We start from the raw sequence: 14,751 nt of genomic DNA on the forward strand, positions 1-14,751 counted from the left end.
TGTTGAAAACTGTCTCTACATGTAACTGGAAAATAATAAAATACTTTTATGGTACCAAAACAAAAGTTGTCCTATCACTTTTGTTTTCCAACAAGAACAGACCCTGGAGATTTAAAAAATTAATTCATCCACCCCAGATCTCAGTAGCCTAGCATTTGTAATTAATCTACCTCTTTGCTGGGCAGCTAGGTGGCACAGGGGATAGATAGAGTACTGTGCCTGGAGTCAGGAATACCTGAGTTCAAATCTGGACTCAGACATTTACTAGCTGTGTGACCCTGGGCAAATGACTTAACCTGGTTTGTCTCAGTTTCTTCAGTTGTAAAATGAGCTGGAGAAGGAAATGACAAATCACTGCAGTGTCTTTGCCAAGAAAACTCCAAATGAGATCACAGAGTCAGACAGAACTAAAACTCCTGAACTCTACTGATCTCCCATTCTTTTCTCTGCCCCATGCGTCCTGATTGGTCATTTTATTCATCAGGATTCTGAAGTTTTTCCAAACTCTTTTCTTTCATACTGTTGTAGGCATGTATAAATTCTGCCTCTGGTTTTTCTCTCTTTACTCTGCTTCACTTCACATAACTCCCATACTTTTCTGAATCTCTCATTCTCAGTATTTCTTATGATGCAATCATAGACCATTGCATTCACACACTATAATTTCTCCAGGCATTTCTCATCAAATCAAAATTTTCTAACAAAAAAACCCCAAATTTATGAGGCGTTTTCTTTGTCTTGCTTTGTTTTGGCCCCTGAAAGTGGTAGATTAGTACACTGATCATTTTTGAAGCCTGGAGTCATACTATATAGAAGGAAGGGACCTTGATGATCATTTCATTTATATTTTCCACTATATAGAGGAGGAGACTACTGATGAGCCAGAAATGTGCAAAAATACAAGCTCTAGGATGTACTCCCATGGAAAGAAAGTGGTCTTTTGGGGGTAGTTATAGAGCTTCCTTAGACAAATAGGGTCCCTCCTTGAAGGAATTCTGCCTGTTTCACCCACTCTGAATAATGATGCTTTCCTAGGAAAGGGGGAACCTTTAAAAAAAACCCAACATGCAGATTTTTTAAAAAATCATGGTATATTTGTAAGAAGAGCCAGATTTGAATCCCTATTCCAAGTTGTGTCTTTACGCAAATTATCTAACTTCCAGAGCCTCAATTTCCTCATATGTAAAACTGGGATCAAAAAATTGTAAAAGTTTATCACAAGAAAGTTCTTTGTAAATCTTAAAGCATCACATATGTGCATTTTTTAAATTAATTAATTATTTAATTAGTTTATTTGTTCTCTCTCTCTTTTTTTCTTTCTTTCCTTTCGGGGCAATGAGGGTTAAGTGACTTGCCCAGGGTCACACAGCTAGTAAGTGTCGAGTGTCTGAGGCCGAATTTGAACTCAGGTCCTCCTGAATCCAGGGCCGGTGCTTTATCCACTGTGCCACCTAGCTGCCCCACATATGTGTTTTTATCTTTGCACTCTACTGATCTCCCATTCTTTTCTCTGCCCCTTCTCCCCCTAAAAAACGATCTTTATTCTGCTGCATTGAACATAGGAATAAAAGAATTACTTCAAGATTGAAGAAGTACCAAGTAAATGATAGAGCAAAGTTCAGAATTATCTATGATGAAAAATGGACATAACTCTAGCTCAGTCAGAAGAGGATTAGGAAGTAGTAAATATTAGAAGTGAACCTTGGAACATCATTGAACTTAGAAAAGAAGAGAGAGAAATGAAATTACTTTTGACCATATAGCACCTGGGAAAAGACATTTTAATTCTAAATGATTATACTACTTACCAGATATTTTGGAAACAAGTTTTTTTAGGCAGCTTTCCATGTTCTGAATGAAATCTTTAAAACTTCCCCACCTTTCTCCGCCCTACCTTTGATTTTATTTCTAATTCCATGCTGATAACAGTAGCTTTCAGTTAACTTACTTAGGTTCTTAAAGTATATTGCTAGGAAAGTATGTCTGGAATTCATGACAAGTGTGATTATTTAATAATAAATAACAAATAATTTATATACTTCACTATAGTTTAAAAATATTTTTGTTTTTTGTTTTTATTTGTCGAGTTTTTCCCCCTTCTTTTGCATTTCCCTTCTCCATCCCAAGTCCTCATCTCCTCCTCTGGGAAGAAAAAAAAAAAAAAGAAAAACAAGGTAAAAATCTTTGTCATGAATAAGTATAGTCCAACAAAACAAATTCCTATATTGGCCATGTCGAAAAATGTGTCTCACTATGCATATTAGTGCATCATAACAAAGAAGTCTCTGTTAGGTAGTGGGTGGGGTGTTTAATCATCTGTCCTCTGAAATTATAGTTGATCATTGTGCTGACCAAAATTCTTGTCTTTCACAATTGTTCATTTATACAATGTTGATATTATAGTATAAATTGTTCTCATGCTTCTGCTCACTTCACTCTGCATCAGTCCATACAAGTTTTCCCAAAGTTCTCTGTAATAATCACTTTAATAATTTATCATGACACAATATTATTCCATTTCATTCATTTCCCATAATTTGCTCAGGTGTTCTCCAGTGAGCTTTCAGTTCTAAAAATTGTTATTTCTTACAACAATCCTGTAAAGCAAATATTACATTGTACAGATGAAGAGGCTCAGAAACATTAAGTGACTTGTCCAATTCCCTGTAGAAAATGAAAGAACAGGTAGTTGAAAACAGATCTTATTAGTTGAAAGTCCAGTACATTTTCCATTTTATTATGCAGTCAACTACATCTCCTGCTGTCAATGAACAAATATTCTGTTTTATAAACTATCTCTTCTGACTTTGATCAACATGGAATATTTCGCCATGACTTAACTAACCTAGGACCAGTTGACAAAATAACTTCTCCCACAATACTTTTCTTCATTAGGTATTCAGTTAAGTCACTTACAGGTGCTCACAATTTGCAGAAGGCTTTAAGTACCTCCAGTTGCATTGCTTGCTGGGTAGAGCATTGCCACACCCCTTCTATTACATTTTTTTTTTTTTAATTTTTGGTGAAGCAATTGGGGTTAAGTGACTTGTGAGAGTCACACAGCTAGTAATTGTTAAGTGTCTGAGGCCAGATTTGAACTCAGGTCCTCTTGAATCCAGGGCTGGTGCTCTATCCACTGTGCCACCTAGCTGCCCCCCTTTATTACATTTTGAGCACTAGCAGGGGGCTCTGAAATTCTGATCCCACTTAAGAGCTAGGTAGGGGAAAATTGTACATAGGACTTAATCTAGACCTGGCAGTGGTGGGGCGGGGCAGAGGAGAACATGTGACACCTGCTGGGGACAATAATCTTTGGAGAAAGGATCTTAGTAGGCTAGAAGAGCTGGACCCACCTGGGTTCTTCACACAGAGACCTCTTACAGAGAGATCCTATCAAGCTTTAGACCAGGGATTCTTAAAACTTTTCTGTATCATGCACTCCTTTGGCAATTTGGTGAAGCATATGGCCCCCTTCTCAGAATAATGGTTTTAATTAATTGAAGGAAATGCTAAGTTTCAGTTAGAAGTTAGTGAAAATAAAGATGTAATTTTTTTTGCCCATTTAAGTTTGTGAACCCCTGGAAAGCTATCCTTGGGAGCATGTAGACCCCAGGTTAAAGACCTCTGAGTTGAAGAGAACTCCTGTGTGAGGATATTTCATCTTCAATGTAGGTCAGCATCTTATCTGCAATTTATGGAGCTGCCTAGAAAGTTAATTTACTTACTTAGGGTCACATAGCCAGCATGTATCAGAAAGGGTACTTGACTCCAAATCTTTCTGGCTTCAAGGCTAACTCTCTCTCTACCACACAACACTGCCTCTTGTGATTTTCTGTGATGAAAAATATTTACCATCTGTTGACCTGTCTTTTGGTGATGGGCCCCTTGAAACTCAGCAGGACTATTCTTGTTGTTCAGTCATGTCTCTGATTCTTTGTGACCCCATTTTTTTTTGTCGAGGCAGTTGGGGTTAAGTTACTTGCCCAGGGTTACACAACTAGTAAGTGTTAAGTGTCTGAGGCTGGATTTGAACTCAGGTCCTCCTGAATCCAGGGCCAGTGCTCTATCCACTGTGCCACCTAGCTTCTCTGACCCTATTTTTTTTATGAGCCAGGATACTGGAGTAGTTTGCATTTTCCTTCTCCAGCTTGTTTTTATGGATGAGGAAACTGAGGCTGGGCAGCTAGAGGATACTTAACTGGGGGCATTTTGTTTACTATCAATTAGTTGGAAAGTTCCTCTATATAGCGAAACTTTGGGAAAAGCCTATTGCTCTACCCTCCAGTCCTCCAATGGGGGTGGGGGGAGAAGCAGCTGAGAATACTGAGAAGATGTTGAATATCAAAGCTGGTTTAGTCTCCATAGTGATGAGATTTCAGGTGATGAGCTTATCATGGGGGAAGCATGATGTTCTTAGAGTTGAAACCAAGCAGAGCAGCTAATGAAAAATGAAGAGTTTAGCTAGGAAGTTCTTAGCCTTCCATGAAAAGGAAGGCTTTTGGAGGAGTTTATTACTCCATCCTTCAGATGCATAGGATCGATCAAAGGGATGGAGGGGGTGGCAGGTAACAGGTGTTAGAGAACTAAGCATCCAGGGAGTCAACATCAGGCAGATTTGGCAGTAGAGAATAGGCAATGATCCAAGGAGACGGAACCACCACCAAAGAGTTCTGTCCTTATATGGCAGAGACCCCACTACTGGAGGTTACAATTCAGAGGCAGAACTTTTGTACCAGTCCCTGGTCATATTGACAAGAGCATGGCAGATCCCCAGTCTTGGAGCAAAAGTTACCATGGCAGGCAAATGGGTATAGGGATCAAGACGAGGACCCAGTTACTAGCACAGTGCTTCAGTAAGTGCTTAATAAATACTGATTGATTGTAATGAGGGAATGAGACATTATAAGCTGCAATAATCCTCCTAGTACCAAAGTAAACAAGGCAGCTAGGTGGCACAGTGGATAGAGCACTGGGCCTAAAGTCAGGAAGATTTATCTTCCTGAGTTCAAATCCGGCCTCAGACACATAATAGCTGTGTGACCCTGTGCAAGTCACTTAACCTGGTTTGCCTGTTTCCTCATCTGTAAAATGAGCTGAAGAGGGAAATGGCAAACCACTCCAGTATCTTTGCCAAGAAAACCCCAAATGGGATCACAAAGAGTTAGACACGACTAAAACGACAGAGCAAGTATCAAAGTACTAAGTCAGAGGGGAATCAGCATTAAGGTTACTTGTTTGAGCTAATGGGTTATATATTCAGAGGTCCTTATATGGCCCCTAACACATTGGTCCTGGAGCCCTAGATGAGGATTCCCTCCCCCTAGCCCCTTCGACCAAATTAAGTTGTCACTGTGAGAACTGGAAAGCTATGGATCAAGAAGTCAAGTGGTCATTACAGAGAGAAAGAAGTATATATTTGTAGTGTGTTCTACGTGAAATATGTGACACTAGATCTTCATTTTTCTTTCAGGCAAAGGTGTATTCATTATCCAAAATGAAGACCTTGATACATGCATCCAAGCAAGTAAAGTTGGACTGGTCCTGGAGAATTGCAAACAACCAACGGCTACTATGTTATGGAAATGGGTTTCCAAACACCACCTGTATAACATAGGCACCAGCACATGTTTGGGATTGAACTTCAGTGCCTCAGAGGAGCCATTAGGCCTGTTTGAATGTGATTCTACCCATTTTCCCATGTGGTGGCGTTGTTACAGAAAAGGGGTAATTGGCCCTTATCAGTACATGCTAGAGGTAAAGAATCAGAAGCTGGTGGTGGCTAAGAGACAGTCTTCCCAGAAGTGGATACAATATATGTCAGGAGGTGATGACATCTGTGAGCATCCTTTTCAAGGTAAAAATAGGAACTAGTATATCTTTCATATGCACTATTATAAAATTGCCTTGCATGTTATATTTTTCTAGGTATTATATGAAACATTACCCATTTTGATAAATTCCTATAAATATTGGAGAGGCAGCTAGGTGGCACAGGGATAAAGCACTGGCTCTAGAGTTAGGAGCACCTAAGTTCAAATCTCACCTCAGATACTTAATAGCTGTGTGACCCTGAGTAAGTCACTTAACCCCAATTGCCTTAAAACATCTGGAGCCATCTCCACTTGTCCTGATATATATATTTTGCCACTGGACTCAGATGGCTCTGGAAGAGAGTGTGAGGTTGGTGACCTCACACAGACCTCCCTCACTTAAATCCAATACAGTACAAGCCACAACATGACCCCAAGATGGTCTTCTTTGAGAGCAAAGGACAGATGACAACAAGAAATATTGGAGAACATCAGTTTACTTTCTTTTAAAAATTCAATTCTATATTATTTTCAGTTCAAATTCTCTTCCTCATTCCACCCCTCCCCCATCCATTGGGAAAGCAAGAAAGTAGAACCCTTTAAGAAATATGTGTAGTCATGCAAACACATTTGCAGGTTAGCCATGATAACTACTTTTCAATTGCATATTTATTTACTGCAAAGGGGTCTTTAGAAGCAGCATGGTGCTGCAGAAAGAGTTCTGGGATGGTTATCAGAGCACCTGGGTTCCAATCTCTTGCCACTTCTTCCCTGTGTGACTATGAGCAAGTAACAATCTCACTGGGCCTTAGTTTCTTCACTTTTAAAATGAGGGGGTCGAATTAGATGACCTTTATGTCTATGAGTTCATGAGTATTGGAATGATTTCATCAAATTTTAGTGACTGACTTCAGAATGGAAGGGTAATTTATGGTACATCCTTGAAGAAGTCCGTGGATCTGTGATCTCATTGATGACCATCATCAGCACACATTGCAGGCCATCCTTTCCTTTCCAGAATAACTCTTATCTATGTCTTTCCATAGTTCATCCACAGAGAATCTACCCAATAGACCAGAGGCCTTCCCCTGGGTCTATTTTAACATTTACACTACAATTTCCAAGTATTGAGGGGGAAGGATTCTTGAATATCAAAAGTAAATAGTGAAGGAGAGAGGAAAAAGGAAAAGAAATCCACTTTGACAAAAATGACTTGTTTCTGGTTTGAGGGCTCTGGGTAGGGTTCTTATTTTTTTTTTTCCAAGCCTTGTATTGAAGCTGCCTCATAGGGTTGTTGGCATATCCACTGGCCAACTTGCTCAAAGCCTGGCTAATGCCCACTTGATGTGCTGGCTACAGAAGATCAATTCTGCATCCTCCTACTTGCCACCAAGTGTCCATTGTGCATTTGTATCATGTGATTTCCCCATTAAGTGTTCCTCTGCTTTGACAACTTAGTTTTCAGGCCTGGGAAGAGATGTCAGGGAGTTCTGAAGACCTGAGGCTCTGGGATAATATCAAGCAAACAGTGAGGGGGAGTTGTAACCAATGAACCTCAGTAATTGCATAACAATATTATATGTGTAAAGTTGGTGTTCTGTAGGAGGCAGAATCACCTAGCTTCCCAATAGGACACTGATCCTTTTATTTGGTACCTTCCCACCTTTATACCTTTCAGTCATCCACCTACACCCAGAATACATCCAGAGAAAGGATCTCTGTAGAATTTAACTCCCTGAATCTGAATAAAAAGTGGATTGAAACAAACAACAATGTCCCTAAGGAACTACAGCATAGCTAGACTATTAGGGCATGGTTCCTATTCCTTGGGGCACAAAAAACTCGTCAAGAGGTGTGGGGAATATTTGGTAAATAATTATATTTTCTCCTAAAATATTCCAAAAGTAGTAGTGCTAGAGAAAAAAATGTAGGTTGGAATGAAAATGATGGGAATGGGGTGGGGCACAGGGTGAAAAGAGAGGGAGCTTTATAGTTCATCTGAAAATTTTGAAAGAAATAGCTGAAAGAATAATTCCTCTTGACCAAAACCAAATGAATGAGTTTTGGTTACAAACCTCTTTTCAAACTAAGCTAGAAAATATTGACAATGATTCAGTGAAAAACATGCTAAAGTTAATTAATTTCTCAATTTTATTTCTTATGTGTATGTACATTAGAAACTCTAGAATTTATTTCCTTTCATATTGAATGGGCTTATAGGAAGATTTCCTTAAATCCAAAGGGCATAGAGCTCAAACAAAGTAGAGAACTTATATACCAGAGGAAGGAGAAGCCTCAGACCAAATTTATATATTATAACATGCTTGTGATATACAAATACAGATGTTTGTGCCCAGATCTGTATATGTATAGATGCATATATTGTATATAACATGTATATCGTATATGTACTTAATTATTTGTATGTTTTCCCCTCCTTTAGAATGTGAACTACTTGGGGGTAGGAGTTGTGTTTTCCCTTTTGATTAGTTACTGACTAACTTTGTATCCTTAGCGTTTAGCACAGTTCCTGGCAGATGGTAAGTACTTAATAAATTATTGATGACTGGCTGACTGAACTTCTGGCACAATGCCCTACATTAAAAAGCTCTGGCTGATAGCATGAAGCCTCTAGAGGCAGAGAAAGACTTTTCTCCATGCCCATACTTACAACAAGAGGAGAGAATTGAGTACTTCCAGAAAGCAACAAGTTTCCCCTTTAGACCCCCATGTTTCAGTGAGCTACCAGTAACCTTTCTGGTTTAGGATGCTGGTTGATCCTCATTTTGGCAAATCTTCAGATGCTTCTTAGGACTGAATATGTATTTTTAATTCAATTAAATATTTCTTTTTTTAAAAATTAAAAAATTAAAAAATTTTTTTTGGTGAGGCAATTGGGGTTAAGTGACTTGCCCAGGGTCACACAGCTAGTAAGTGTCAAGGGTCTGAGGCCAGATTTGAACTCAGGTCCTCCTGAATCCAGGGCCGGTGCTCTATCCACTGCACCGCCTAGCTGCCCCCAATTAAATATTTCCAAGCATTTATTTTCTCTTCGCCCCTGAAAAAAAAATAGATAATACACATACACAAAACTAAAACACAAAAAACCCTTATAACACATATACATAGTCAAACAAAACTAATTCCTACGTTGGCCATGTCCATCACCCCATCCTCCGCCATGATAGCATGTTCCTTCACTGGTCCTCTGTTATCACTGTTGGTCATTGCACTGATCAGGGTTTTTACGTCTTTCAAAGTTGTTCACTTTTACAACATTGTTATAGTGTGAATTGCTCTTCTGTTTCTGCTCATTTCACTTGGCTCAGTTCATACAAGTCTTCCCAGGATTCTCTGAAACCATTCCTTTTGTTGTTTCTTAGGGCACAATAGTATTGCATCACACGCATCTACCACTGTTTGTTGAGCCCATTCCCAGTTTAGGAACTGAATACTTATTTTAATAGCATGGTGTAATGGAAAGGGCATGGGGCTTGGGAGTCTGCACACATGAATTTCAGCCCTGTTTCCTCACCTATAAAATGCGGGAGGTAGATGTTATGGCTTCCAAATCCATGATCCTATAATACTCTGTCCTCTCTGAGTTTCAGTTTCCTTGTCTATAGAATGAAGATAATAGTACTTGTATTAATGACCTCACAGGGTTACTATGATCATCAAATGAGACAATGTGTCTGACAGCAATTAGCAAAATGCCAAATGTCAGATAAATTAGCTGCTATGATGGACTGAGAAATATGTGTAGCTGGAGAAATATGCAACATTTTTTTTTCAAAAAAGGAAATTCAGGGGATGCTTCCTTGACTGTTTCTTACTTCTGTAATTTGTTTTTTGTTTTAGAATTATACACAGTGAAAGGAAATTCCCACGGAATGCCGTGTGTGTTTCCATTCCAGTATAATGGCCGATGGCATTATGAATGTACCCGAGAAGGCAGAGAAGATGGGCAGCTCTGGTGTGCCACGACAAGCCGATATGAAAAAGAGGAAAAGTGGGGATTCTGTCCGGATCCCAGTAAGTACAAGGATTTACTATTCTTTCTATATTAGGAATGGAAGAAAAAGATAAATATAAAGTTATTTGTATCTTGAGAAAAGCTATGGTAATTATTATTATTTTTTTTGAGAGGCAATGGGGGTTAAGTGACTTGCCCAGGGTCACACAGCTAGTAAGTGTTTTGTCTGAGGCTGGCTTTGAACTCGGGTCCTCCTGAATCCAGGGCCAGTGCTTTATCTACTGTGCCACCTAACTGCCCCGAGCTATGGTAATTATATTTTAAAGCCTGCACAATCACTTCTATTAATGCAGAATTGGATATTGCCATTACCTTGTCATATTTCACCACAAATATTCTGTACTGGGGTTGCTATGGTGTAAGACTGGGATTGAGAGAGCCAGAAAACTTAATAGCATATGTTGCCCTTCTCCTTCTCTCTCATCCAGTCATTCAGGAAAAGTGTCCCATTCAAGAATAGTCCTGTTTTTCTTTGCTTCAGAAGATATTAATTAAGCATTCTAACTAAGAGCCTTATGCGAGTAAGTCTTATTCTACATTAAATTACAGTACTCAGTACTTTCATTAATAACAGCTTCCTTTAATGAGACATCAAAACAGACCTGAAACATATATTATTCCTTCAATACACTCCTTCTTTCATGGACTTCTTTAATCTCAGCAAATCCAGACAGTTTCCTCTTCCCACTTGGATCATTTTGGCTATCCACTTCTGAGAAGGTTTTTGTGTTTGACTGGATCCTTCACACCATCAAAACCAGATCTACAATGGTCCTTTGAGTCGGCTCCCCCAAATGGCATGTCCCCCTCCAATTAGCCTGGAGACTGCATGTCAGTTATCCCAGACTCATTTTCCTTGCTAAGCTTTTCTTACTATTTTGCTTAGCACGACTGTAACTGATTCATAGACCGGGATCACCCTCAAAACATGTTTACCTTCCTATGAATAAGAGCTCCATCTTCAAGCTTATGCTGCTACTGGCTAGGGGCTTAAGGTCTCCTCTTTACAGCATTTCAACATTGTTTTTTTTTCCCCCAGATAATTCTATTACTAACCCATTAAAGACTATTTGATTATTTTTAGCCATGGTTGTATAGAAATGTAAGCACAGCGGTTAAAGCACTCCAACTGGAGTCAGGAAGATCTCAGTCTGAATCCTCATTGATTTAGTTGTATTGACCCTGGATAGGCTAGTCAGTCAATAACCATTTTTAAATACCTGCTGTGTACCAGGATCTTACTAAGTGCTGGGTGTACAAATAAGGGGGTATAAACTGAGGAGGGATGAGTTTCAGGTTTGATAAGATCTTGCAGGATGATGAGAATTTCAGAAAGCTTGATGAAATCCATGTGGGAAATGATGCGATGACTTCCATGGGTACCCTTTTAAAATCAGAGATCTAAGGAGAGCTCTCCATTGTCTATCCTCTACCCTCTCTAATCAGAGGAAGGGGACAGACTCAGGAGCAGTAAGTACTGAGAAGGTGTGAGTTTCTGGATTAATTAGCTGCATGACCCTAGGTAAGTCATTTAACCTTTTTCAGCCTCAGTTTCTTCATTTGTTTTTTTTTTTTTTTTGCTGGGCAATGGGGGTTAAGTGACTTGCCCAGGGTCACACAGCCAGTAAGTGTTTAAGTGTCTGAGGCCGGATTTGAACTCAGGTACTCCTGAATCCAGGGCCGGTGCTTTATCCACTGCGCCACCTAGCCGCCCCCTAGTTTCTTCATTTGTAAAACAGGGGAAATAATAAATAGCACATTCCTGACAGGATTGTTGTCAAGCTCAAATCAGACTAGATAACATACATAAAACACCTTACAAATCTTAGAATGGCATAGTAAAAATAAAGGCAAATACGGTGAGTCAGTTCTCAGTCATTTTTCTTTATTCACACTTATGAAATCATATTTTTTCATCAATAGAATTATCTATGAAAATCTTTACTTCTAAGATAGGCTTATCCACTCAACACATTTGTGAACCACCTTCCTATGTCATCAATCAATTCATCAGAAAGTTAATATACCAGCATTAATCAAGTGCCTAATATGTACCATGCACTGTGATAGGTGTTCTGGGTGATTCCAAATGGTACAAAACAACATCCCACTGCTAAAGGAATTTATAATCCAGGTCAAAAAACAGGATTATAGTATAGTTAGTGTATACTTAGGAAATGCAAATTCAATTTAATATTGTACTAAGAAATATGTGATTTGGGAAAGTAAGTTAAATAATAAAAATATGTCATTCATTCCTAAACCAAGGATAAATTATATTTGCACTAATGACATTTTTTGTGTTATTCATCTTACTGTTCCCCTCCATCAGAGTGGATAAATGCCTGGATTAATGATTTTTAAATGAGGTACACACATAATTTTACTAAGTTGAAAAGTAGACACTGTACCAGTACATTAAAAACTGTTGCATTCTCCCGATGTCAGGAAGTGGCCCTGTCCCTGAACTCTGCCACTTGAAGCCAATTAATACCTCCTTCATGGAGACTGTGGCTTTGTGGTGCCTAGGACTTTTGCCTCCCCAGATTTGCTGTTTGCTTAACATCCTTCAGCTAAGGAACTTCCTGTGTTTGACAGCCTGCTGGAGCCCAGCTCCCCTGACCTTTCCTTCAGACATCAGTAAGCCAAGTTTATTTCTATAGTGTTAAATTACGGTTCCAGTTTCCCCCTTTCTTGTTGCTTTCTGTTTCTAGTGGCCAATAAAACTAAGAATTCAGTACCTGAAACCCGACTCCACAAATTACTGTCTTTGTGGAGGCAGACAATGACAGGGTGGTAGAGAAGTTAGCTTGTATTCTTTGACTATTTAATTCAATCATACACAATAGTGTGGGTACTCCCTTCACTGGTGTAGATTGCAGACCATTCATGCTTTCACATCTTGTGCAATTCTTGTCCATCCCTTTTTATAAGTTCTCTGTAGATTATCTCCCCACCATACTAAAGACCTTCCTCTGCTTCCTTTAATACTTGAGGATATCAGCATAGCACTTGGGTTGACTATCTTTTATCCCTTTGGTTCTCACTTTGTGATGAGGCCACCTCCTTTTTCAATAAAACATATCCTTGATGATGTGTTTTATGTGATGTCTTACATGTTAACAATATGTTTTCATCGATTTATACCCACTATACATCATTCTGTTGACCTTTGGGTCAAAGGCTATTTTGATTCTTCAGAAATAGCATTGGTCCATGATTTTCAGCCATGTAGCATCCCTGGGAGATCATTGGTATGAAAAAAATAGGCTTCTATGACTGAGGATAGCTTGTAAAAGGTTTTTGTTTTTTTAAATAGTCCATGCACAATCTTTGTCTCCTTCTATGTAGGGAGTTCTAAGAATCCAAGAATGTAGAATGGTATTTCTTTGTTTTCAAAAATTGACCTTGGGGGCAGCTAGGTGGTGCAGTGGATAAAGCACCGGCCCTGGATTCAGGAGGACCTGAGTTCAAATCCGTCCTCAGACACTTAACAATTACTAGGTGTGACCCTAGGCAAGTCACTTAACCCCAATTGCCTCACACACAAAAAAAAACATTGGCCTAATTAAGCAAAATTTAAACACTGGCGATTTTTTGTAGCCTTGTTGGTAAATACTGTCCCACAATTTATTTTCTTACTTGCTGTAAGAAAGGCTAAATATCTCTTTAGATCTTGAAGAATAAGTATTTGTAAATTTTCTGGAATTTTATGTTAGAATATGCAGATGTATTAGATGGGTTTAGTGGATATATAGTTGACTGGAGCATCAGGCACATCAATTTAAGGAATGTAACATCTTCTGTTAGGACCCAAAAGAGCATGATCATACTTTCATCAGTAACTTAAATGATGAGAACTAAGGTGGGAGCCAGTAAGTTTTCATATTGGGATGCCACAACAACTAGGATAGGATGAGAGTTCAGAGTGGTCTCTACTAACTGAAGGACTGGTCAGAAACAAAGCCCAGCTAGGATGAGTGCCAAGTGCAATACTTATGATGAAAAGACAAACTGTAGAATTTCAAATTGGGGAATGGCTGGCTAAGGGAAAATCCAGGAGAAGAGGCTATGTAAAGTATAGTAGATAAAGTGATACTGTTAGAAAGAGGATAAGTATGATATGGAACGCACAGCCAGAAATAGCAATACAAAGCTGCCACAATTGTCTGTTTTTGTTATGATGTGTTTAATCTACTTTAAATTACTATTTATATGAAACATAATAAAACCTCAGAATTCAAAATAGAACCAACAAAAAAGTTAAATTTTGGAAAATGGAATCTATGAAAAATTGTGACAGGATCTGAGATTATTCTAAAAAAAAAGAAAGTTTAAAGCCTTACCTTTCAGGAATTTCATTTCTTTTCACTAGAATGCCCCTCTTTCACTGGGAGAAATTTAGGATAGGTCTAGAGAAGAATATCCCTGCAACAAGATTAGATAAGGGGTTGATTTGGATTACCAATGGAGGCTGTAGAAATTCATCCCTAAAGAGTTTATGTGCACATATTATAACTAACCTACTCACCCCTGGAATGTAACACTCTTCTTTTTTTTTTTTTTAGTGAGGCAATTGGGGTTAAGTGACTTGCCCAGGGTCACACAGCTAGTAAGTGTTAAGTGTCTGAGGCTGGATTTGAACTCAGGTACTCCTGACTCCAGGGCCAGTGCTCTATCCACTGTGCCACCTAGCTTCCCCTGGAATGTAACACTCTTAAGGACAACAACTATTTGTTTTTGTTTTCCTTTGTGAGGCCTCCCTCAATACCTTGCACATAGTAAGCGCTTCCTTAATGTATACCAAGTTACATCATTACAGGAATGGTTATTATTAAAACTGGATAACAATAGCATTTATATAGTGCTTTAAGGTTTATGTATGTATCTTGTTTTTTTACCACT

General features: G+C 38.8%; 1 protein-coding gene across 1 annotated transcript in view; it reads left to right on the forward strand.

Annotated features, from left to right (window-relative positions):
• The window catches only part of PLA2R1 (phospholipase A2 receptor 1), a 161,726-nt gene that overhangs the window by 39,548 nt on the left and 107,427 nt on the right, over window positions 1-14,751 (forward strand). Inside the window, exons 2-3 of the mRNA XM_043996789.1 lie at window positions 5,471-5,854; window positions 9,672-9,845. Coding sequence (XP_043852724.1) covers window positions 5,471-5,854; window positions 9,672-9,845 — 558 coding nt within the window. The remainder of the gene's footprint in view (window positions 1-5,470; window positions 5,855-9,671; window positions 9,846-14,751) is intronic.

The sequence above is a fragment of the Dromiciops gliroides genome, chromosome 3 (assembly GCF_019393635.1).
Source record: "Dromiciops gliroides isolate mDroGli1 chromosome 3, mDroGli1.pri, whole genome shotgun sequence".
Lineage (NCBI taxonomy): Eukaryota > Metazoa > Chordata > Mammalia > Microbiotheria > Microbiotheriidae > Dromiciops > Dromiciops gliroides.